General features: G+C 40.4%; 1 protein-coding gene across 7 annotated transcripts in view; it reads left to right on the top strand.

Annotated features, from left to right (window-relative positions):
- LOC117363119 (disintegrin and metalloproteinase domain-containing protein 9-like) overlaps positions 1–26,382 on the top strand; it is a 141,814-nt gene that overhangs the window by 73,253 nt on the left and 42,179 nt on the right. For all 7 annotated transcript variants that reach the window (XM_033950434.1, XM_033950433.1, XM_033950431.1 and 4 more), the window contains 2 exons: positions 11,507–11,612; positions 21,182–21,365. In XM_033950434.1, coding sequence (XP_033806325.1) covers positions 11,507–11,612; positions 21,182–21,365 — 290 coding nt within the window. The remainder of the gene's footprint in view (positions 1–11,506; positions 11,613–21,181; positions 21,366–26,382) is intronic.

Genomic DNA, 26,382 nt, shown 5'->3' with positions numbered 1-26,382 from the left:
TTGGAAGAACTGGATTATTGCAGGCATTCGGTCTCTAAATGATGTTATTTCAGAAGGTAAACTGCTGGAGTTTTCACAATTGCAACATAGATTTGGTCTTAGTAAAACACAAAGTTTTAAATGGTTGCAATTGAAGCAGGCCATTCAGGTTGGGTTCCCTGAGTGGAAAACATTGAATAATGAATATAGTTTAGAGTTCTTATGTTTCCAAGCAGACTTCCTAGGGCATCAAGCCGCATTGTGGTATAAATTAATATCTGGATATTTGAACAAAAAACCAAAAAATGGTCTAAGAGACATTTGGAGCATTGAGATTAAGCATCAAATTACTGCATCTCAATGGCCACTAATTTGGTCTTGGAGAATGAGATGTACAGTGTCAGCATCTATGAGACAAACTTGGTTCTTTTTATTACATAGAGCTTTTTGGACCCCTACACATTTGCAAAAATTAGACAGTTCTAAGTCCAATAAATGCTGGCACTGTAATCTGGAACCTGGGACGTTGGATCTTTACTGTATCATTGTCCCTACATTAAAAGTTTTTGGAATGCAATTTGGCCACAAATTAATAAATTGATGGAAAATCATGTAGCAATATCATATGATACAGTGTTATTTGGAATGATGATGAGAAAAAAAAGTCAAATTTCACCAGAAAATAACAAGCTTTTACTAGTCATGACAGGGGTTGCCATTCAGCATATAACTAATAACTGGAAGAATCATAGTAACCTTAATTATACATTTTGGTGGAATACAATTTGTCATATATTCAAAATGGAAAGAGCAATAGCATTACAAAGAGGGATATATCCTGAATTTATAAAAATATGGGGGCCATTGACAAAATATTGTAGTGAATGAATAGTAGGATTTCTCTTCTTCTTTTCAATGTCTTCTTTGTGGCACACATGGAGGGGGGGTAGTGAAAATATTTTTACACAACATGTTATAATATGGTATACAATATGTATGGGGTGATTGGAAAGAACTTGAAGGGTGGGGGGAGGGAGAGGGGATAAAAATATGTTTAGAATATTATGTATTAGATATAAAAGTGATATTGTGTATTCATTAGTTGTAATTCAATATTTTGTACACTTCATGTAAAATTTGAAAATGAATAAAGAATTATAAAAATAAAAAACAAAATTGTTCTTTCACTGATTGTGGAATTGACTGGCTGCCCATAAATCAGACTCATCCCTAAACAGAATGATACTAGAATGATCTATGGATTGAGCCCATCCTATACCAGCAGTGTTGTCCTAAAGTTGTAAAGGAAAAATTCAAAAGGTCTGTTCAAAAAGTTCCAGGACAGATTGAATAGCGCGCCAACGGAAAGTTCTTATGAGACACACTAGGTGGTGCTGAGTAGCTTGAAACCTTACCAGTAGCCTCCTTTTTTCGTTTGTTCATATCTGTTTTCAACTCTGAGATACAATAGTTTTTATGAAAATAGGTTTTCGTGATTGGCTATTTTTCATTATGTGCGACTTCAATGAGCAGTGCTATAGCATGAAGCTCTGTTTTAAATTGGGTAAGACTGCTACAGAAACTTATGAAAGGTTGAAAGTGGCTTATGGGGAACATGTCATGATGATGATGGAAGGTGTTTTGAATGTGTCAAAAAGTCATGAATTTTGCATAAAAATGCATTGACAGTTCTTCCCAGCCACCTTACTCTCCTGAGTTGGCCCCTGGTGACTTCTTCTTGTTTCCTAAACTTAAATCCACGCGGAAAGGAAAGCGATTTGACACCATTGAATAAATAAAGTAAAATTCAGTGTGGCAATTCCTGAAGATGCATTTAAAGACTGTTTCCACTTCCGGCGGAAACATGGAGCTGTAGACAGCGTGCTGCTACAGCTCCGCTACACCTGCCCACGGCGCGGCAAATAATCAGCTTTTTTCCCCCCCGGTTCGGGTCGGCTGCGGCATTGGAGAGTCAGAGGGAGAAGCGGCACGACTCGGACGCATCTTTACAAGCAGCTCTGCCTTACACTACCGGGACGTCCGGCGGCCACGTGGCGCCGCAGGCAACGTGCGGCGACTCTGCCGAATAGGACCGCGGCGCGGCTCTCCCCCTGCAGGACTAAAGTTGGGTTCCCCTGCTGGGGAGTTTATAGGAGGTGCGGCGCACCTCTGAGTTCGCCTTCCGGCGACCCTGCAGATTTGGGCTCGGGACTCCCGGTAGCCGCGTGGTGCCGCAGGGGGCGTGTGGCTGGGACTCTGGGCCCCGGATCGCGGTGTGGCTCTTCCCCTGCAGGACTAAAGTTGGGTTCCCCTGCTGGGGAGTTTACAGGAGGCGCGGCGCAACTCTGAGCTTGCCCTTCAGGCGGCCCTGCAGTTTCGGGCTCGGGACTCCCGGTAGCCGCGTGGTGCCGCAGGAGGCGTGTGGCTGGGACTCTGGGCCCCGGATCGCGGTGTGGATCTTCCCCTGCAGGTCGGATTCCGGGGTGAGTCTTCTATTGGTGCTGGGGAGCTTCCTGGAGGTGCGGAAGGATTTGAGAAACCTAGAGTGGGAGCGCCATGGCGACTAAGGCGGTCCGGAAGGATCGGGAGCGGAGTAAGCTGCCGGAGGCCAGGTTGGTGGATCCCGTGGCACCCCCATCGCCGGAGGCTCCTCACTCATCCTGGGTGTCAGCGGTTACGGCAGAGGTTCAGGCTGCCCTTGAGAGTTCCCTGGGGGACAAACTGCAGCGCATACTTGATAAACTGGACACGCTGGATCAGAGATTTGCATCCCTTACGTCAGAGGTCAAGGAAACTCAGCAGCGGGTGAGTGCTGCGGAGGACCGCATCCAGCAGCTTGCCCAGGAACAGTCTGCCCACAGTACAGCGTTGGCTGCGTTGCGTGCCAAGGTGGACGACTTGGAGAACAGGTCCCGCCGCAATAACCTTCGGTTTGTTGGCCTGCCTGAATCGGTGCGGGACGTGGAGGTGGGGGCAATGCTGGAACGCTGGTTGACTGAGTCTTTGTCTTTATCATCTTCCTCGGGCCCCTTGCGGGTGGAGAGGGCGCATCGTTTGGGGCAGCGGAGAGAGAATGCTGACAGACCTCGAGTGGTCATTTGCCGTATCCTGAATTATCATCACAAGATGGAGGTCCTGCGTGCATTGCGACAGGGCAAGAAGCTCTTGTATGACAACAAGCCCATTCTTTGTTTCCAGGACTACTCAGCGGAGGTCTCTCAGGCGCGACGCAGGTTTTCACCATTATGCACCCGTCTCATCCAACGCCACATTGCCTTTTCTCTGCAATACCCCGCTCGCCTGAGGTTGACACATCTGGGAAGAGCTCATCATTTCGACACTTTGGAGGCCGCGCAGCGTTTTGTGACGGAGATGATACCTGAAGATCCACAGCAGGGAGCGGCAGTGGACTGAGGAGACCCATATCTGGGACCGGGTCTATAGTTTGAGATGGGACTGGGGGCTTCTCTCCTTCCCATCTGTGTTGGGTCCCGTTTTTTTTTGAGGGTCTGCCGGGTTGCTGTTTGGGGGGATGGAGGGGGGTTGGCCTACTTGTCCTCTGCTAGTTTGGGTTTGTTCAGGCTTCTCTAGTTATTTGAGCACTGGGGTTTGGGCTTGGTGAGAGTGCTTGAGGGTAGGCGTTATGACTGTGATGTTCGTGGAAGGGAGGGGTGGGTAGAGTGTCTCGGGGGGTTTGGCGGCGGGAGGAGGGTTTTTTTTTTAATTTTTATTTTTTTGCTATTCTCTGTGTTTTGGGGTTTGTGGGTCCGGGGGTTTTGGACATTATTCCCGTGGGCGGGTGTACCTGGTTTCCTGGAAGTGATGCCCTTTTTGGGGTGTCTTGGGTGTGGAATGGGTGAGGGTAGGTTGTGGTGGGGGGATAGAGGGGTGGGGAGGGGGGGAGTTGGGGGGTGGGGGTGGGTTTCGAAGGGCTTCAGGGGATCTGTGGTGGGGCTTTTTGTGGGAATTTGGGGGGGATGGGTGGGGGGGTTCTGTGCTAGGGGATTGACTTGGTGGCAGGGGCACGGCTTGATTCTTGGGGCAAGAGGTGGCGAGAAGCCGGGGGAGCGGTGGCTGGGACGCTTCTCTGGCAATCTACTGGTTCTTTCTTTTTGTATGATTAGGCTACTGAGCGGATTGCTCTGGAATACACTTTAACTTCTTGGAATGTTGGGGGGATCCACTCCCCTATTAAGCGCTCCAAAATATTGCAGCGTTTGAATCGTTCTAAAACCTCTATTGCTTTTTTACAGGAGACCCGTTTATCCTCCGTGGAACATGCCAAGCTCTGTACCTGGTGGGTGGGTTCATATTTGGAGGCGCCCGCCGTGGGGGGAAAAGGTGGTGTTATTATTTTGATCCGTAAGGGGCTTCGCCTACTCACCCAGAAAGTGCTCCGCGACCCCGGGGGGCGTTACATAGCTGCCTTAGTGTTACTTGATAATCGGCCACTTTTGCTCTGTAATGTTTACGCTCCGAATAATCCTTCGGTAGGGTTTTTTAGGGGGCTTCGCAATCACCTCTTGCAGTTTGGAGATGTTCCGATGCTGGTGGGCGGGGACTTTAATGAGGTACCGGATCCAAAGTTGGATCGGTCTGCATCGGGGGGTAGAGAGACCTCCAAACTCTATACGGGTGGGCGGCTTTTGGAATCCACCTTGGGGTTGCTGGATGTGTGGCGGGTGTTACACCCGTTGGAGAGGGATTACTCCCACTTATCCAGGGCGCACGGGACGCTCTCCCGAATTGATTTTCTCCTCATCTCTCGCGAGCTGCTTCCCCGGGTGGTGGGGGTAGATATGGGCCCCATTGCAATATCTGACCACGCCTGGGTGGGATTTCGGTGGACCTGGGGAGACTCGCGGATCACTAGAGGGTCCTGGCGATTTCCCTGTTACCTGTATAGGGATACCCGTTTTCACGAGTATTTGATGCAGCGCTGGCGTGATTTTCAGGTTACCAATCAGCAGCATCGGGATGATCCCATTCTCTACTGGGAGACGGCTAAGGCTGTCTTACGGGGGGATGTCATTTCATATGTGGCCAGGGAGTCGAAGCGGAAGCATAGGCAGATTCTGGCTTTGGAACGGAAGGCGACTGTGTTGAGACGCCAGTATGGTAGGGCGCCCTCCTTCCTGCTTCGGGCGCAGCTTCTAGAGGTCCAGCAGGAACTGAATGAATTGTTGCATCTTCGGGCTTTGCGGACGAGGGAGTACTATAAGTTTTCTTTATTTCGGTTTGCGAATAAGAGCAGTCGATTGTTGGCCCGCCTGGCGCGTCCGAGGGGTGGACCGGAGAGCATAACGACTCTTCGGGGTTCCTCTGGGGTGCTGTATCATCGGTCGGAGGAGATCTGTGCATTATTTCGGGAGTTCTTTGCTGAGGTGTATACTGATCCAGGTCCCGAGCTTTTGGATGGGCAAGTTTATCTTGACTGCCTCGATTTGCCTCGTTTATCTCAGCGGGATGCAGCCGTTTTGGATCTTCCTATCACCGCAGAGGAGGTGGAGGGGGCGATAGGGGTCAGTTCGTTGGGCAAGGCGCCGGGCCCGGATGGGTTTCGGAGTGAGTTTTATAAGTTGTTAGTGACGGACGTAGCGCCAGTACTGGCTGAGGTTTATAATCTGAGTGTTGCTAAGGGCTTTCTTCCTCGCTACGTGAATCTAGCATCTATTATAGTTCTCCCGAAGCCTGGCAAGGACCCTCTTTTGCCAGAATCGTATCGTCCTATCTCATTGTTGAATTATGAGGCGAAGCTTTTGGCTAAACTTTTGGCTAACCGCCTGGCGCGTGTTTTGCCATCGGTGATCTCGGACTCTCAGGTGGGGTTTGTGCGGGATAGACCGGTGGCTAAGAATATCAGGCGCATCTTGTTGGCATTAGAACGGGTGGGACAGGACGGTAGCCCCGCCATGCTCATCAGTTTTGATGCAGAGAAGGCCTTCGATAAGGTGCGGTGGGGTTACCTTTTTGCGGTGCTGAGGACGTACGGTTTGGGCCCCTTCTTTTTTGGTGCAATCCAGGCGCTGTATAGTGATCCAGAGGCGCGGATTTTGGTAAATGGGACTTGCTCGGGTTTTTTTCCTATTGGCCGAGGGACTCGCCAGGGCTGTCCCTTGTCGCCGCTCCTCTTTGTGCTTTCTTTAGATCCTTTACTTCGGGAGCTTCAGGCAAATGCGGATATTCGGGGATTGGTCCTGGGAGATTCCCATTTTAAACTGGCGGCGTTTGCGGATGATCTTTTGGTCTTTTTAACGGACCCGCAGCGTTCCTTGCCCGTATTGTTGGAAAGTCTTCGGGAATACGGAGATTTCTCTGGCTTTGCCTTGAATTTTGCGAAATCTGAGGCGCTGGCTTCCTCTGTCCATCTTCAGCGGTTGTGGGGGGATAGTTTCCCGCTGCGCTGGGCTGCCACCTCTTTTCGATATCTGGGGATTCGGCTGACTATGGATGTGGCCCAACTGTATCGTCTTAACATAGATAAACTCCTGGCGGATACTAAACTGTTGCTAGCCAAATGGCAGGCGTTGCCGTTGTCTCTGTTGGGGAGAATTCACTTATTTCGTATGGTTGTTTTCCCGAGGTGGCTTTACGTTCTTCAGACTCTTCCCCTTTCTTTGTTGCAGAGGGATATTCGTTCCCTTACCTCCTTATTGATCTGGTTTTGTTGGGGTGGACGTAGACCTAAACTGAAATGGTCCCTGTTGGTGGGGCCTGCCTACGGGGGTGGTTTGGGGGTGCCTGACATCAGGGTTTATAACCAGGCTTGCTTGCTTCGTCATCTTAGTGATTGGGTGTTAGGTACCTCTTTTTATACGGATCTCTCTCTGGAGCGGGATCATTTCTATCCTCTTCATCTATTGTATCTCCTCCATGCCCCGTTGTCTAAACTACCGCGACCCTGTAAGCGTAGTATTTTGTTTCGGTCCTTGTGGAATCAGGACGCTCATTCTAGTGTATTCCTACCGTTGGCGGGGAATTTAGCTTTCCCTCCGGGGGTTGGACCCTCCGTGTTCGGTCGTTGGAGGGCACGGGGGGTGGAACAGTTGCGGCATGTTCTGCGGGATGATGGGTCTCTCTTACCTTATGCTGAGTTGGCGGGGAGGGGGGTCCCTGAGATAGGTCTTCCATTTGCCTATTGTCAACTTAGTCACTATGTGGCTTCCCTTCAGGGGACTTCCTTGCAGGGGGATTTTGGGACCCAGCTCTGTACTTTTTTGGCTGCAGATCCTGATACTAGGGTCTCTATATCTGCTTTGCATGGCCGGATTCTGGCCCTTTGCCCGCCTAGGGTTTTCCCTGGTATTTTGGAGGCATGGCAGCGGGACTTGGGTTGGGAATTGGGGGACAATTTCTTGTTAAAAACCCTGAACCGAACTGCGGGTTTGGTACATAGTGCTGAGTTACGTGAATGTCACTTTCGAACTGTCCTGCGGGCCTATGCTTCTCAGAGTCAGGCTTACCATATGGGTTGCATCGATACCCAGTTATGCATCCGCTGTACGGGGGAGGTAAATTCTTATTTTCATGGTATTTGGAGTTGTGAGGGGATTCAGACCTTCTGGACGGAAGTGGCCTCTTTTTTACAGGGCTTGTTGCAGACCCCTGTGCCAGTATCCGTGCAGTCTATGCTGTTTGCCCATTTCTCATTCTTGTATATGTACAATTCTTATGAAAAATTATTTCTTAGTAAATGTTTTATTTTGGGGAAGAAATGTATCTTGTGCTGCTGGCTGTCATCTGAACCACCTTCATTCTGGTACTGGAGGAATCGCCTTCATGAACTTATGGGATGGGAGGCCCGTTTGGCTCGTCCTTCTCGACGCCGGAGCAGAGATTTTGTTCATACTTGGACTCCATATTTGAACATTTTGACTCCTGAGAGTCGTAGTCGGGTCTTGAATAGACTCCACCTCTGAACCTGTGCTTTGCTGTTCCCTGCTTATGAGTTTCTCTGTATCGGTGGGGGGATGGGGAGGGGTGGGTGGGGGGTAGGGGCTTCTTTGTTGGGGGGTGGGGGTATGGTGGGTCCGGGGAGGACATAAGAGTCCAGTCCTCCGCGGGTGTTTGATGAAAATGTATCCCATGGTTGTTATTGCCGTTGTATTTACTGTTGCTTAATAAAATAGATTTGAACTAAAGACTGTTTCCAGAAGTGAACACGACGCTGGGAAAAGTGTATACGTAGGGAAGGGGAGTACTTTGAAGGGGACCCAATTTATAGAATTGGAAAAAATGGTGAAGTCTCTAGAATCAAAATTAATTGAAAAATGGGATTATTTGACACAACAAAAACTATTAAAAGCTAAAGGTAAATATAATGAAATTTCTTCAAAAATTATTAGAAAAGATTTATTTGTGCAACAAGCTTTGTATTATGGAAATTCGAATAAGGCGGGAAGAATGCTAGCAAATTATCTTAAAGCAAAAAAAAAGAAAACAAAAATAATTGCTATTAAAAATGAGAATGGAGAAATGTTATCTCAAATTGATCCCATTATAAAACAATTTTTAAAATTCTATAAAGATTTGTATTCTTCCGAGCCTTATTCGAAAAAGGAAAAAGATGGTTTAGAATTCTTAAAGTTAATAGAAGGTCCAAAGATTCCCGAACATATAAAACGAGGTTTAGAAGAGCCAATATCCTTAAAAGAGTTAGACACAGCTTTGAAATCCCTTAGGGTTGGATCCGCTCCAGGTGGAGATGGTTATACAGTAGAATTTTATAAATCATTTCAAAACATCATAATGCCCTATTTAATAAAATTATATCAGACACAACTAAATAAAGGGTGTATTACAGGTACTATGGCTGAATCAATAACTATAGTTTTACCTAAGCCAAATAAAGATCCCACTTTGGTTTCAAACTATAGACCTATTTCTTTAATAAATGTGGATGGAAAAATTCTAACTAAAGCATTGGCATTGAGATTGGCAAAAGCTCTCCCTTTCATTATAGATATGCATCAAACAGGTTTTGTTGCTCAAAGACATTCATCTCATAATACTAGATTAGCACATCACATGTTATATTTGACAAAATCCATTAATGACCCAGCATTCTCTATTTCATTAGATGCTGAAAAAGCTTTTGATAAGAGTAGAATGGTCCTTCATGTTTCAGGCAATGGAATGGTTTGGTATAGGATCCGGTTTTATACAAATAATAAAAGCATTGTATAACTCCCCTGTTGCTAGATTATATATCAACAATAATTTTTCAGAAAAATTTATTCTACAAAGGGGGGTTAGACAAGGATGTCCACTATCTCCTTTGCTTTTTGATATCGTGTTGGAACCCTTGTTATTAGCTATAGAACAGGTAAAGGAGATACAGGGTATTCCGCATTCATATAGAGAATATAAACTATCAGCATATGCGGATGATATTTTACTTTATTTGAGAAATCCGGAAATAACCATTCCTAATTTGCTTGAATTGATTGAAAAATTTGGAAAATTTTCAGGTTATAAAATAAATTGGAATAAATCAGAAATACTTCCACTCAATATACATTGTACAAAAAGTTTATTTGACCCATTTTCTTTTATTTGGAAAGAAGAAGGATTAAAATACTTAGGAATTTGGATTACAAAAACTGTGGATGAGACTATGAAAATTAATGAAAAAAATTTATTACAAAAAGTGTCAGAAATGTGTGAGCAATGGAACCCTTTGTGTATATCTTGGTGGGGGAGAGTGCAAACTGTAAAAATGATGATATTACCGGTAGTTTGTTACCAATTGGGTATGATACCAATTTTTTTTCAGGGGTCTTTTTACAAAAAATTAAATAAGATGTTAACAAAATTTATTTGGCTTGGAAAAAACCCCAGAATTGCTCTAGTATCTTTACAAAGACCAATTACGGAGGGAGGGGTAAATTTTCCAAATTTTTATAGGTACCATCAAGCCTATATTATGCGTCATGGTATGTATTGAATCCTCCCAGAGCCCATTGAACATATACCAGATTGGTTCTGGTTAGAATGGAGATTAATGTTTCCTTTACGTCTAAGTCATGTTATCAGTATTCATATGCCAAGGTTATATAAAGATCACAAAATATTTGTTGATACTTGGAAAACTATAAGATATATAAGTAATCTAACTCCTATTCCAATAACTAAATCAACGACTCAAACAATATGGCTTAATCCAAAGATCAAAGTTGGCGGTTTTAAAATCATCTGGAAACATTGGATGACAGCTGGAATTCGTATTTTAGAAGATGTAATGAATAAAGGTAAAATGCTTGAGTTTTCACAATTGCAAAATAAATTTGGCTTGAATAAATCACAATATTTCAGATGGATGCAATTGAAGCAGGCCATTCAGAAAGGGTTCTCTGAATGGAAAAACCTTAATAAATATCATAGTATGGAATTCTTATGTTTTCAGATAGATTCTATGGGTCACCAGGCCGCAATGTGGTATAAATTAATATCTGAATTTGTACATTAAAAAAAAAAAATGGTCTTAGAGATATTTGGAGCATTGAGATTAAGCATCAGATTAATGCATCTCAATGGCCACGACTTTGGTCTTGGAGGTTAAGATGTACATTGTCAGCTTCTATGAGACAAACTTGGTTTTTTATTTTACATAGAGCTTTATGGACCCCCACACGTTTACATAGAATAGATAGCACTAAGTCTAATAGATGCTGGCATTGTCATCTTGAAGCAGGGACATTAGATCATCTTTTATTCTATTGTCCATTCATACTAACATTTTGGAAATCAATTTGGCCTCAAATAAATAGGATGTTAGAAAATCCGGTAGCCTTGACATATGATACGATTTTGTTTGGTACTGCAATGAGAACTCGAAGTCAAATCTCATCAAATAACAATAAACTTTTATTTATAATGACTGGAATAGCAGTACAACAAATTACACATAATTGGAAAAATTGTGACAGATTAAACTACAATTTTTGGTGGAACTCAGTTTGCCATATATATAAGATGGAGCGTACATTTGCAATACAAAAAGATTATATGAATAAGTTCAAGAAGATTTGGGGACCATTAACAGATTTTTGCAATGACTAATTTAAAAATTTTTTCCCATGTTAAGATAATGGTTAAAAAAGGGAGGGAGGGAAGGGGTAATGTATTTATTCTATTTAATATACATTATAAAATATATTATAATGAATGTTTGTTTTATATGGAATTTACGTAATAAAGGGAGGGAAAAGGGTTCATAATTAAATAATTGATAAATTCTTTACAATATATATGTTATATAATTTATATGAAAAATAATATAGAATATGATTTATATAAAATACATTATAGAAATATCAAGTGTATTGTCAAGATAATTGTATGAAAAATTTATAACACTTGTTGATATATGAAAAAAATCAATAAAAAAGAAAAAAAAAAAAAAGAAGGGGACCCAATGGAATTTGTAAGACTGTATAATAATTTTTCTAAAAATTAGTCCTGGAACTTTTTGAACAGACTTCGTATGTTTTATTATTAACAGTGTATTTTTCTCTTTTCTTTTCAGATTCAAAAGCCTGTGGTGAAGATAATTTTATAGAAGTCAATACCAAGAGAGACAGATTTGGAAATTGTGGTTTTAAGAACAGACAATTTGTTGTATGTCTTGGCAAGTAGGTATAGATCCTGACCCACAGAAACGTGAACCTCTGTAGCACCCTGAGGAATGTTTTGAGAAAGGTCTAGAGCAGTGGTTCCTAAACCTTTTCCTGGAGGCAACCCAGCCAGTCAGGTTTTTAATATTTCCACAATGATTATTCATGACAGAGATTTGCAAGCACTGCCTGCAGTTCTCTCTCATGAATATTCATTGTGGATATCCAGAAAATCTAACTGGCTGAGATGCCTCCAGGAAGAGGTTTAGTAACCACTGCTCTAGGGGCAAATGGGTGGAGTATTGTGGTGTTGAGTTCATTGTTTGTTGAAGTTCTATAAAAGGTGCTTTTTGGAGCCTATTCTATAAAGAATACTAGTGTAACAGTACTAGTTCTCTTGCATTCTGCATAGACTTACCAAGGAAATGCAGGCACACTGAAAAAATGACATCATCCGACAGAGCCTTAGGTGTTAGAGCAGTCCTTCAGCTTTGGTCTCCCTCCTCCCCCTCAAAACACAATGCCTTAGTCCTGCAGTCCCTATACAAGCAAGTGCTCCACAGGATAGTTAATGCAGTGCTCTTGCAGCTACTTCAATGATTTGTGCATGATACTGCCTCTATTTTGCAGACTGTGGAAATTCCTCCACCATTGCCAGAGCAGTCTATCCCTGGGGATTTGGATCAGATATAGGGCAATTCTGGGAGCTTCTCAGGTTCTTCAAAATCACCCTGGTCAGGCCATCAATCACCAGAGTGTGTTCCCTCTCCATAGGAATCCCAATACTCCCATCCCTGGGATCTCATTCCTGTGACATCAGAATCACAAGACTGCTAACTTTTCTCTGAAAATTAGGTCTTAAAGCCTCTGTCTTTTACAGGGGGGTAACATAGAAACATGATGGCAAATAAAGGCCAAAAGGCCCATCAAGTCTGCCCATCTGCAATAACCATTATCTCTTCCTCTTTCTAAGAGATCACATGTACCTATCTGATTTTTGTTTTATTAGACTGTATCTGGTAATGACCGTACACTCTGGTAGCAGTGACTTGCATTTCCGGGGTCAAATACCCCTGTTTCCACTGACCTCATCAGAAAGTGCATTTCTAGGGGTCAGACACTCCCATTTTCACTGGTGTCATCAGAAAGTGGCAGGGGTAATTTCCGGTGATGTAGACAGGGGGTGTTACTGTGGGGAGCGGAGCAGAGGGTGGTGCTTGGGTGGAGGAACCACCATTCATTCCTATGGGAAGGGAGGGGTGTGGGTAGAGTGGTGGGTGTGGTGTGGACGGGGCACGGACAGAGTTTGGTGTGGGCGTGGTGGGGGCATGGGTGGGATGTGGGCATGGTCTAACCCAGAAGTGAATACTGATTGGCCGAGCCTTATCTCACCTGTCAATCAATTTGATGGATGGTGTACCCATTGTGCTACCAGCACCCAATTATTGGCACTAATTTGCTCATTAGGTAATTAATTTGTGCACACAATTTTGAGCACTATATTGAATATTGAATTAGGGTGATAATGCACATTCTTTGAGAAGAGGCCGCACTGCTAATGACATTCATTGGAAATTAGCAAAATTCCAAATTAAAATGGCGTGAAAGTTTTCTGGGTGCCAATTCCTAAAAATTACTTTCCAAATATGTACAGAATAAATGTTCAGAAATTCAGAAAAATAACTTTTTGTTTATTCAATCCTTATACTTCCTCTCCTTTTCCCTTCAGGACAGCAAGGAAGGGGTTCAGTTAGGGACCATATTAGTTCTTCCTTCTTCTGCCTTGTACTGAGTGATTTTAAGTGCGATCTAATACAATAACTGAATGACAATTCCATAAATAACCCTAAAATCATTCAGGATCATACTCTAACTATCTGGTAAGATGTGGTTTTGGTGAGCATCTTTTTTTTTTAAATATTCTTTATTCATTTTTGAAACTTCAATTGTGCACAACAAATGATGCATTTACATACATTATTATCATTACAGCACAATATACTTGATAAAAGAAAGATAAGACTTATTTTCTCCCATCCCCTTCCAATTTAAAAACATCTGATAAAAATACTTATAATCAACCCTTCTTTACTTAACACATGCCAAAACATACCCTCTACCCCCACCCCAGATGTGCACATTTTCCACAATTATACAATTAGATTAATCTTTACAATATTTAGTTAATGGTTCACACACTTCCATAAATTTTTTATAATAACCCTTCTGAATGGCCATAAACTTTTAAATTTTGAAGATATAACATAGGGATTCCCACCAGAATTAATAACTTAATCTATCCCAATTTTTCCAATTCTTTAAAATTAGCTGCATGCAAAGGGGCGTGGCTTAACGCGAACACAGGATGGAGGTGTGATCGAGACGCTCCTCTATATCTGGGCAAAATTTTAAAATTATAATTCTCTTATTGTTGATTTCGAGGTGAAAAAACAAGTTTAAATTAAACTTAAAACTATTACAAACTAATATTGAGTTCCTCCGATAAAATCGAGATAGATACTGAGAGAGGAAAACTGAAAGAAAGATTGCCGGTTTTTCTCTCAGCGCTGGTTTGACGCGGCAGATAACTGACAGAAAAGAAATCTATTAACAGAAACAATCGGATAACAACGCTGTTATTAAAGAGTGAAAAAAGAAGTACTGCTGAGAGTTGGGTGAAGTCTGGGTGAGAAAATTAAGAGAAAAGGTCTGTTTCTCTTTAGCCGGTTTTTTTTTTAATGACAGATGACAGTTGCTGTAGCGACGAGGTATTTTTAAAAAAAAAGCTCACAGCGTGAATGACACCAGCCTGCCTTGCCAGATCTAGGTAAGGCACTGGGAAAAGAAAAGTTAGAAATATCAAGAGCGTTGTTATTTCTATGTGCTGAATGTTTAAACTGACTAACATTGAAGGGAAAAAAATAGAGAGAGACTGATCTCGTTAGTAAGGCTGCTGACAGTTGATATATGGAACTGAGACGGTTTGTTATAGCCTTCTCTAGCCGGAGCTGAGTCGGAGCCTGGAGATAAGGAGATCGATTAATTACTGGCTTCTTTTTCTGATATAAAAAAAAAAAGAAGTAAAAGTCTGAAGGCAGAAAAGAAAATATAGAATTGAAAATTATCCTCCTTTGACATTGATGGAAGGGAGACTGAGTAACTGAGGAAGAAGAATATCGGCACTTTCTCTCAGTAATTAAGTACCGAAGTGATGTAAACAAATAAATATCAGTTTGCTAGAATAAAGAAGTACTGAATTGAATGTCCCTTTCCTCTGACAAAGCTGCGATTGGGCTTATGAGAGAAGAGACAGAGAAAAGGATTAATGGAACTTTTTAAGACTGAAGCAACAAGACATTGAGGAAATTGAGAGACGCTGTGAATAAATAGAATACAGTTACTTCAAAATTGCCAAAATAAGAAAATAATTGGAAAAGGTGTTGCTTTCCTCAGTCGGGGCTGCGATTGGGCTCGTGAGAGGAGAGCTAGAAGAAAGGACCATCAAAAATATTTTATTTGATCAGCGCTGAAGCGGAGTGTCATTAAGGGAGAGTGACTTCAGGATATAATGAATTAAATCTATGAAAGACCTAACTAGTCTGAGAGAGATCTAAGAGAAGGAAAAATTATCAGACTGAGTGTTTCCCTTCTCATTGAGATAGTGAAGGGGCTTAAGGGAGAAGAAATATAAAAAAAAAAATAAAAAAAAAAAAAAAAAAATCTACTTCAAAAGATAGAACCAAATCCTAGAAGAAAAGGAATTAAAAACTTAAGAACACCCAACCTAAACCTAAGAGATTAAATTTAAGAAAGAAGAATAACCAAGAAAAAGAAAACAACAACATGACAAGTACCAGACAAAACAAAAATGAGGCTGGTACATCTGCAAAAAGACAGAAACAAGAACAAATAACACCAAGCAAAATACCACTTCCTATCGAAGAATCAGACACATTAAGCAAAGCTGAAGTCATGGAAGAATTAAAACAAATCAAACAAATGCTTAAAGAAACTATAACTAATATGTCTGAAATGAAAGAAGAAATTTTAAATATACATAGACAAATGGAAGTTAATAACAAAAGAACAACTGAACTAGAATCAAAAATGGAAACTATAGAATGTGAATCAAAAAGATGTAAAAACGACAACCTGGAATTAAATAAATTAAAAGATCAACTGGAGGATTACGAGAATAGAGGAAGAAGAAAGAACATCAAACTCTTTGGAATACAAGAAAATCTAGAGGGAAAAAATACTATCCTTTTCCTTGAAAATTTAATTCCAAAAATTCTACAATTAGACTTGAAACAACCAATTGAAATTGAAAGGGCGCATAGAATCCCAACAAAAAATCTAGAAAATAAAAACAGACCAAGACCAATCATTTTCAAAATGTTGAGATACCAACAAGCACTAGAGATACTAAATGCTGCAAAAAAAGATAAAAACTTAAATTATAAAGGATCAAGATTATGGTTTTTACCAGACTTCGCCAAAAACACAGCAACTAAAAGGAAAAGACTACTAGACATGAGACCTCTACTCAAAGAAAAAGGATTTAAATATGGTCTATACTACCCGGCGAAAATGAGAGTGTCATCTGGAGACAAGTCCTTATATTTTGAGGATCCTGAAAAACTAAAAGAGTTTCTCTCTAAACCAGAACCTATGATATATTAACATAATATATTAAGATGGTTTTGAAGACTCTATGAAAATTAGAAAATATAACATATCGAAATATTTGAAGAAATGGAGGAAAACAATACAAAGAAAAGACAATAATAATTATATGAAAGAAAGAACAGAATATAGGAAAATTATTAAATAATACACTGCATATATGTTTAAAATAATTATATGTTGAAATCATAATACTAAGGAAATACAAATTAACATATTGTTAAATGGAAAATGATACATTAATAAAATGTTATGGAAAATGATTAAATATATATAAAAGATCAATATAGATAGATAGAAGGGAAATTTGTTTAAACAATTGAATATTGATTGCCTGGAATGGGGAGAATGTTAGGATTACAGTTCCAATGTGTATCCTTAAGCAGCCAATATATTGGGTGGGAAAGGGAGGGATAAGGAGAATATTTATTAGAATAATTAAGGGAGATACATTAGGGTTAAATATGTGTGTCATGAAGAAAATTTTTTGGATATTAAATATGAAAGAGGAGAGGAAGAATAAGATAATGAAAAGTATTAAAATATATAATGTCTTTTAAAATATATTCTATTAATGTCAATGGCCTGAATCACGTAATTAAAAGGAAAAAAATATTAACATTTTTAAAAAAACAAAATGCAGATATTTACTGTCTGCAAGAGACCCATCTTAATATGAAGGAATCACAGAAATTATCAGGAGGATGGATAAAAGAATGTATTTTTGCTCCAGCAGTGGGCAAAAAAGCAGGGGTTGCAATCCTTATAAACAAAAAATGTATGGCCAATATAAAGGTAAAAAATTCAGATCCACATGGAAGATGGATACATATCGATATAGGTATGGGAAATGATACCCTGACGTTATTTAATATATATGCCCCTAATTCGAATCAATCAGAATTTTTCAAAAAGCTACAAAATATGTTATTACCACTGGCTGCCTCTAATTTAGTGGTGGCTGGAGATTTTAATGCTGTAATGGATCCATTATTGGATAAAAAACCAGGTAAAAATATTAAATCTTTAGGTCTAGATAATTTAGTTCGATCATGTGATTTGAAAGATATATGGCGTATTCTTCATTTTAATGATCAGGAGTATTCATTTTGTTCACAGGTTCATAAATCATTTTCAAGAATAGATTATATTTTTGTTTCAACAAATAAAGTGCAACAAGTGATTAAAGCCTCCATTGATCCTATTATCATTTCGGATCATGCGGGAATATGGATAGAATTACAATTAGATCAATTAGAAAACAATAGACCTCTTTGGAGATTTGATAATGCATTGCTTGTGGATGACAAATTTTTGGAAAATTTTAAAACACAAATTAATGAATTTTTTCAAATAAATTTAGTGGAAGATACATCTATAGAGAATGTATGGGATGCATTTAAAGCAACTATGAGGGGTAATATCATATCATATTCAGCTTTTATTAGGAAACAAATTAAAAAACAATATATAGAATTAGAAAAAGAAATAAAAATATTAGAGGCTAAATTGATAAGTAAATGGGAATATGAAGTTTTGCAAGCTCTTTTGAAAGTAAAAGGTAAATATAATGAATTAACTTCAAAAATGATAAGAAAAGATTTGTTTTCCAAACAAACGATGTATTATGGAAATTCTAATAAGGCGGGAAAATTATTAGCAAATTATCTTAAGGCAAAAAAAAGGAGAACTAATATTAATGGAATAAAAGATGATAATGGTATAATAACAAATCAAACAAATATAATATTAAAACAATTTTTAAATTTTTATAAGGATCTATATTCTTCCGAACCTTATTTGGAGAAACAAAAAGATGGAAAAAAATTTTTAGATTTAATAAATGGACCTAAGATTCCTGATCATATAAAACGAAGTTTAGAAGAACCTATATCATTAAAAGAATTAGAAACAGCATTGAGATCTCTTAGAGTTGGATCCGCTCCAGGTGGTGATGGTTACACAGTAGAATTTTATAAAACATTTCAAAATATCCTCTCCCCACATTTATTAAAATTATATCAGACACAACTTATAAAAGGTAATATAAAAGGTACTATGGCTGAATCAATAATAATTGTTTTGCCTAAGCCAAATAAAGATCCTACTTTGGTTTCAAACTACAGGCCTATATCTTTGATAAACGTTGATAATAAACTTTTGGCGAAAATTTTGGCTTTGAGATTAGCCAAAGCTCTCCCACATATTATAGATATGCATCAAACGGGTTTCGTTGCTAAAAGACATTCCTCCAATAACTCTAGACTATTATTTCACATGCTAAACTTATCAAAAAAAATGGATGAACCGGCTTTTACAGTTTCATTAGATGCTGAGAAAGCATTTGATAGGGTAGAATGGAATTTTATGTATCAGGCTTTAGAATGGTTTGGTATAGGTTCTGGATTTATACAAATGGTAAAAACATTGTATAGCTTCCCGATTGCAAGATTAAATATTAATAATAAGATATCTGATGGTTTTCAATTGCAGAGGGGAGTTAGACAAGGTTGTCCTTTATCTCCTTTGTTATTTGATGTTGTATTAGAACCCTTATTGTTAGCAATACAGCAAACGAGGGAGATACAAGGAATTCCATATTCAGATATGGAATATAAAATTTCGGCTTATGCTGATGATATTTTGCTTTATTTGAGAAATCCAGAGTCTACCTTATCTTCTTTATTGGAATTAATTGATAAGTTTGGCAAATTTTCAGGTTATAAAATTAATTGGAATAAATCTGAAATTATACCCTTGAATGTTTACTGTGTAAAAGGATTATTTGATACTTTTCCATTCATATGGAAAGAAGAAGGATTTAAATATCTAGGCATTCAAGTTAAAAAAACAATTGAAGATACTGTAAAAGAAAATGAAAAATATGTATTAAAAAAAGTAACGGAGTTATGTGAACAATGGAACCCATTACATATTTCTTGGTGGGGCAGAGTTCAAACTATTAAAATGATGATGTTGCCTGTGGTTTGCTACCAAATGAGTATGATACCTATTTATTTTCAGGGGTCCTTTTATAAGAAGCTTAATAGAATTTTAACAAAATTTCTTTGGCTTGGTAAAACACCTAGAATAGCTTTAGTAACCTTACAAAAATCAATTAAGGAGGGAGGGGTAAATTTTCCAAATTTCTATAGGTACCATCAAGCCTATATTCTACGTCAGGGTATGTATTGGATCATCCCAGAACTTATAGATAATGCACCAGATTGGTTATATTTGGAATGGCGCCTTATGTTTCCCCTAAATTTAGTTCATTTACCAAGTATTAATATACCTAAAAGATACAGAGAAAATAAAATAATAATGGATACTTGGAAAACATTGAGATTTATTGATAAATTAACACCCATCCCAATATATAAATCAACTAATCAATCCATATGGATAAACTCCAAGATCAAAATTGGCGGAGCTCAAATCCTTTGGAAGAACTGGATTATTGCAGGAATTAGATCTCTAGATGATATTATTTCAGAAGGTAAACTGCTGGAATTTTCACAATTGCAACATAGATTTGGTCTTAATAAAACACAAAGTTTTAAATGGTTGCAATTGAAGCAGGCCATTCAGGTTGGGTTCCCTGAATGGAAATCATTAAACAATCAATATAGTTTAAAGTTCTTATGCTTTAAAGCAGACTTCCTAGGACATCAAGCCGCATTGTGGTATAAATTAATATCTGGATATTTGAATAAAAAACCAAAAAATGGTCTAAGAGACATTTGGAGCATTGAGATTGGACATCAAATTAATGCATCTCAATGGCCACTAATTTGGTCTTGGAGAATGGGATGTACAGTGTCAGCGTCTATGAGACAAACATGGTTCTTTTTATTACATAGAGCTTTTTGGACCCCTACTCGTTTACAAAAACTAGACAGTTCTAAGTCTAATAGATGCTGGCACTGTAATCTAGAACCAGGGACATTAGATCATTTATTATATCATTGTCCTTATATTAAAATATTTTGGAATTCAATTTGGCCACAAATTAATAAATTAATGGAAAATCATATTGCAATATCATATGATACAATTTTATTTGGAACAATGATGAGAAAAAAAAGTCAAATTTCACCAGAAAATAATAAACTTTTATTAATTATGACAGGGGTTGCCATTCAACATATAACTAATAATTGGAAAAATTACAACAACCTAAACTACACATTTTGGTGGAATACAATATGCTATGTTTTTAAAATGGAAAGAACAATAGCAGTACAAAAGGGGACATATAATAAATTTATAAAAATATGGGGGCCATTGACAAAATACTGCAATGATTAAATAATAGAATACTTTTTCTTCTTTTCTTCTTTTAGAGATTTTCTTTTTTTTATGACACACATATAGGGGGGATAAGGAAAACAATTTATATATAATATATTATAATATATGATACAAAATGTAACAAATGATTAAAAAATAATAGAAGGGTGGGGGGAGGGAAATTTATCCAGAATATATTGTAGTAGATATAAATATGTTATTGAATAATTATCAATTGTATTCCAATATGTTGTATATTATTATAAAATTTGAAAATATTATATTAAGGCAATAAAAGGGTGGGGGGAGGGTGAAGGGGAAAATCAAATTCAAACATACATTGTGTTAGATATAAAAGTGATACCATGCATATATCAAATGTATTTTATTATTATGTACACTTTTTGTAAAATTTGAAAATAAAAATATAATGGAAAAAAAAAAAAAAATAATAAAATTAGCTGCATGGCAACTTCCATCATTATAAACAAAAGTTTATTATTTTTGCTGAAATTTGACTTTTTGCCCTCATTTTGGTGAGCATCTTTGAAAATAATTACCATCTCACCATATGATTTTATTTTGTTTATCTTTTTCTGTGTTTGCAGTGATATTTTCTGTGGGAAGCTGATATGTGAATATACATCATTTACTCCTTTAGTTAAATTAGAAGGTGATATTATATACTCTAAATTGAAAAATATCAGATGTATATCCATAGACAAGAATCTGAAGGAAGAAGAAAAGGACCCATTTTGGGTAGAAGATGGCATAGCATGTGACGTTGCTAAGGTAACATACCATCTCTATCTTCATTGTACGTGTGAAGTATATTTTCATAACAATAGGGCACTTACTGTTGGTGAAAAGTCTAAAAAGATTTCTCCTTTAATGCTCCCAAGAAGTTGTGAATGTGTGTGTGTATTTAATGTACATGTATATTTTATAAAATGTGTGAATACATTGCAAAGATGCCCCAGCTCAGCCCAAACTACAGTATATTTCCAGAAACACATACGTATAATGCAAATAAAAGTCATGGCAGCGAAGCAGAGGGGAATACCAACAGAAAAGTATATCAAACTGGAGAAAAAAGTGAAGTCAGAGACAGGTGACAATGGAGACAAAGGCCCCGATTCACTAAAATCAGCAATCATCGCTACACCTGTTTTCACAGGTGTAGCGACAATTGCTGCTACCCACCCAATTCACTAAACGGCCCACCGTGTATTTTCCAATCCAATCCAACCCAACCCATGCAAATGAGTAAAACCCCATGCAAAATAGCCAAGCGATTAATTCACTAACATTTGCTTAGCTATTTTGATACTATAGACTTGCTATAGACTTGCTTTAGAGCGTTTCAGCTATCAGTCAGCCTGCAACGCCAGAAAGTTCGGCAAACTTGGAAGTGGCACAGCAGCAATATTGTCCCCTGATGAAGGCTGACTGATAGCTGGAACGCTCTAAAGCAAGTTGAGCGTTGGGTAGTTCATAGCTCTCCAACGTTGATTTTGGCTGGAAAGCCATTAAGATAAGTGTTGCTGTTCTTCTTTAAAATATACATTGATGAATCGATTTTAGGTTTTGATACCATTATTAAAATAAAGAAAAAAGCACTAAAATAAATGAAAAAGTTGAACCCTTAGAGGGGCATAATAAAAAATACCGTCTAAGTCCCTTTTTGGCCTAAGGCCTTAAACGTTGAAAGCAGAAGCAGGGAAAGTATCCATAACCAAAACAAACGTCCTTGTTTTGATTATGGCCTGCCTCTACCTTCAGCTATTTAAACGCCCAGCCAACCACTACGTCTACAAGTACACCCCCACGACGTCTACACTTATACCCCATAATAAACCAAAAAAACGCATAAGCCCAAAACATCCAACACATGGGCTTTTAGGCGAAGGAGGAGCCAGTCCTTCGCCTAAAAGCTGGATTTTGTAACCGTTGTCTGTCAAAAACAACACCGGTTACAGAATCCACACCAACCCTCCCCCCCACACACACACACAACATCGGGGCAGGAGGGAACCCAAGCCCCCCCTGCCCCGGGCATCCACGGCACCCCCCGACGACATCGGGGCAAGAGGGAGCCCAAGTCCTCTTGCCCCGCGGTAGCTGCGGCACCCCCGACGATATCGAGGCAAGAGGGAGCCCAAGCCCTCTTGCCCCGGTGATCGTGCCCCCACCCCGCCGAGTACAATCGGGCCAGAAGGGAGCCCAAGCCCTCCTGGCCCCAGCGACCCCCTACCCCCCACCCCCCACCACAATACGGGCAGGAGGAATCCCAGGCCCTCCTGTCCTTGACACAACTCCCCTCCCCCCAACGACTGCCCCCCGAACCTTCGATCGCCCCCCCGCTGACCCGCGACCCCCCATCCCCCTTCCCTGTACCTTCAACATTGGCCGGACAGACGGATGCCAAGCCCATGTGCTTAAGGCCCCCCCCCCACAGGAGGAGCCTAAGGCTCCCGGGCCTATTCTGATTGGCCCAGGTGCCTCAGGCCCCACCTGTGGGTGGGATTTCTGCCACCTGGGCCAATTCGGCCCCATTCTGGACCTGGCTGGCCTGCCGGACGGGCGGGCTTGGCACCTGTCTGTCCGGCCAACGTTGAAGGAACGGGGAATAGAGGGTGGGGGTGGGGGGGTTGTGGGGTCGGCCGGGGGTCGCGGGTCAGCGGGGGGGCCAATTGGGGGTTCGGGGGGCAGTCGTTGGGGGGAGGGGAGTTGTGTCGAGGGCAGGAGGGCCTGGGATTCCTCCTGCCCGTATTGTAGTGGGAGGTGGGGGGTAGGGGGTCGCCAGGGCCAGGAGGGCTTGGGATCCCTCCTGGCTGGATCGTACTCGGCGGTGGAGCACGAACGCCAGGGCAAGAGGGCTTAGGCTCCCTCTTGCCCCGATATAGTTGGGGGTGCCGCGACTGCCGCAGGGCAGGAGGGCTTGGGCTCCCTCATGCCCCGATGTCATCGGGGAGGTCGGGGGTGCCCCGGGACAAGAAGGCTTGGACTCCCTCCTGCCCTAATGTCATCGGGGGGTGCCGCGGATGCCCGGGGCAGGAGGGCCTGGGCTCCCTCTTGCCCCGATGTTGTGTGTGTGGGGGGGAGGGTGATGTATCATGGCAGGAGAGATGGCTCATCTCCCCTACCACGATGCCATCACTCCTCTATCCGAACTGACGCAACCCGCGGCAGGAGAGATAGGGCATCTCTCCTGCCATGGGTCGCGCAGTTCGGGTAGAGGAGTGATGGCATCGCGGTAGGGGAGATGAGCCATCTCTCCTGCCGCAATGGTTGCGGTGGGTAGGTTGCTGGGCCGCTGAACTGATCGCGCTAGCGACCATCAGCTCAGCGGCCCCTTTTTTAGCACTTAGACCTGGTTTAACTTTGTCTAAGTCGAAAAGGTATAAGTGTCAACTAGGCAACCTGCCTACGGTTTTGGTTATACCTGCTGCACGCCTAGGTATAGGTCAGCCCACCTCCCGCCCACCACCCGCCCTTTTCCCTCCTCTAAACACGCCTCTTTTCTCTCTGTGCATTTAGACGCAGGGGAAGGCCTAAGCTGGTTTTAGATAAGTCTAAAAACCAGCTTTGGTTATGGGTACTTGGACGATCAGGCTTTTTGATCGTCCAAGTAGCCATTTAAGACACTTTTTAGACGGGTTTTTTTTTATTATGTACCCCATAGTTTTTACATTAAATAAAAATTTAAGGTTATGGTTAGGAAGGAGGTTTTTAAGTAAATGATTACATCACTTGCATTCAGGATGAAGACTTGAAATAACATCCATGTTATAAGAGGTCTCTTTACTGAGAATAGTGCATTTTTTTTTAAAATTTATTTATTTATTATTTTCAACTTAAATTTCAAGTATTACACTTGTACAGAAAGCAAGAATAGGATAGATATCAAATACAAAGCAATATAAATCTTAAATTAAACAAATATACTATTTATGCTCAAGTCCACAATTAGGATCCAAGAATTATAGAAAATTGGCGAAATTATCTAAAAAGAAAATTATAAAAGAAACTGAGAACTATAGCACTGAGATAGGGTCACAATATCCTAAATATAGGGCTCAAAGATTGTTAACATTCAGGCGAGACATAGCCACAAAATTTGTCAATTGTGATGGTTCAAAAAACACATATTTAAGAGTACGGTGATATACAATACATTTACACGGATGTCTCAAATAAAAGGTTGCCCCCAAAGATAAAACCCCAGGTTTCAAAAGAAGAAATTCACGGCGGCGCCTTTGCGTCTCCCGTGCCAAATCTGGGAACATTTGTATTTTATAACCAAGAAAGCTTTTTTGTCTATTTTTAAAGAAAAGTTTTAACAACCATGTTTTATCAATTGGCAAAGCTAAAGTAATAATCATGGTGGCTGGTGATGCTAAATCCTTCTCAGATGTTTCTAAGATCTGTGATATATTTAGAAGTTCTTGATCTGAAGGTTTTTCTTTTAGTTGTTGATTTTGTTCTTTATCAGGCAAATAATAAACCCGTGAAAATGGTGATAATGAATCTTCGGGTATCTCTAAGTTCTCTACTAGATATCTCTTAAGCATATCTCTAGGTGTTACTAACTCAAGTCTTGGAAAGTTAATTAACCTTAAATTATTACTGCGTGAATTATTCTCAAGCATTTCAGTCTTCTTCCTTAGGCTAATATTGTCTTTAACTAAGGCCTCTTGAATTTGTTTCAATGATACAATTTCTTTTTCTATTTTTTGAACAGATGAGTTAGAAGTATTCGTTTTTTCTCTTAAATCCTTCAATTCCTTATCATGTTCCTTAATTTTCCCTTCAATTTGTTGAAGTGTAGGAGTAATATTTTTAACAAAACCAGCCATTAAGTCCCAGATAGAGTCTAAAGTCACTTCTGCAGGTTTAATCAATTCAGTTGAAATTTGTGTAAATGTAGAGTTCTCACCGTTCTGAAGTCCTTCGGGGGATGTCTTCAGCCCTTCCCCCTCATGTTGAGATGATATTCCCCCAGATATCTCCATGGGGGCCCTAGAAAAGTGGGCCCCAGCCTCCAAGCTCTCCAGTGGATCCTTACTTGCCTCTGAAGAGGAGAAAACCAATGAATCCGGGGTTTCCCTGCCCCTGGGAGAGCTGGTCGTCTGGGGTTGCGGGGGCGGTGCCCTAACGTCGGGGCTCAGTGTGGTGTCGGGCCCAGGAGCATCCACGTTGGTTTCGCCTCCCTGTGTTGTCAGCGGGCCGCCATCCGACGTTGCTGCGACCTCCTGCATGCGCCGCAGTAAATCTTGAATATTCCCGAGACCTGGGGCTCCAGGACGCCGCGAGGCAGAAGCGGCACTCCGGCCCCATCTCTTCGGCATCGCGGTAAGTAATTACCATTAAGGAAATTGAAAAGGCACAATCCTGGGACACGCAGCTCAGCGCGTCCTGTCTCAGATCACCATCTTGGATCTTCCGTGCATTTTTTAATGATACTTCAACCTCCCAATGTAGTTGCTTCGGGGTGAGTTTGTTGTTAAAATAGGGCATCATTTGAATGATAAAAAGTAGTGGGTTAACAGAAGTGTTATATTAATTATAAAATGGAAGTTGGACACTGATGTGTAAAAAAACTCTTTAAAGCAAGTATCGTATAAATTATCCTTTATACCCCCTTTTATTGATTAACCGTAACTGTATTACCGACAAGTCTGCCAGTTTTTTCACAGGTCTGCATGGTTTTTTTAATTCATTTTTTTTCCATGGCCCAGATATTACACAGGTATTACACACGCAAAATATCTGCCCCATTAAAAAATTAATTAAAAAACAGGCAGAC

This window comes from Geotrypetes seraphini, chromosome 6, assembly GCF_902459505.1.
Source record: "Geotrypetes seraphini chromosome 6, aGeoSer1.1, whole genome shotgun sequence".
Taxonomy (NCBI): domain Eukaryota; kingdom Metazoa; phylum Chordata; class Amphibia; order Gymnophiona; family Dermophiidae; genus Geotrypetes; species Geotrypetes seraphini.
This window is presented reverse-complemented; position numbering and strand designations above follow the sequence as displayed.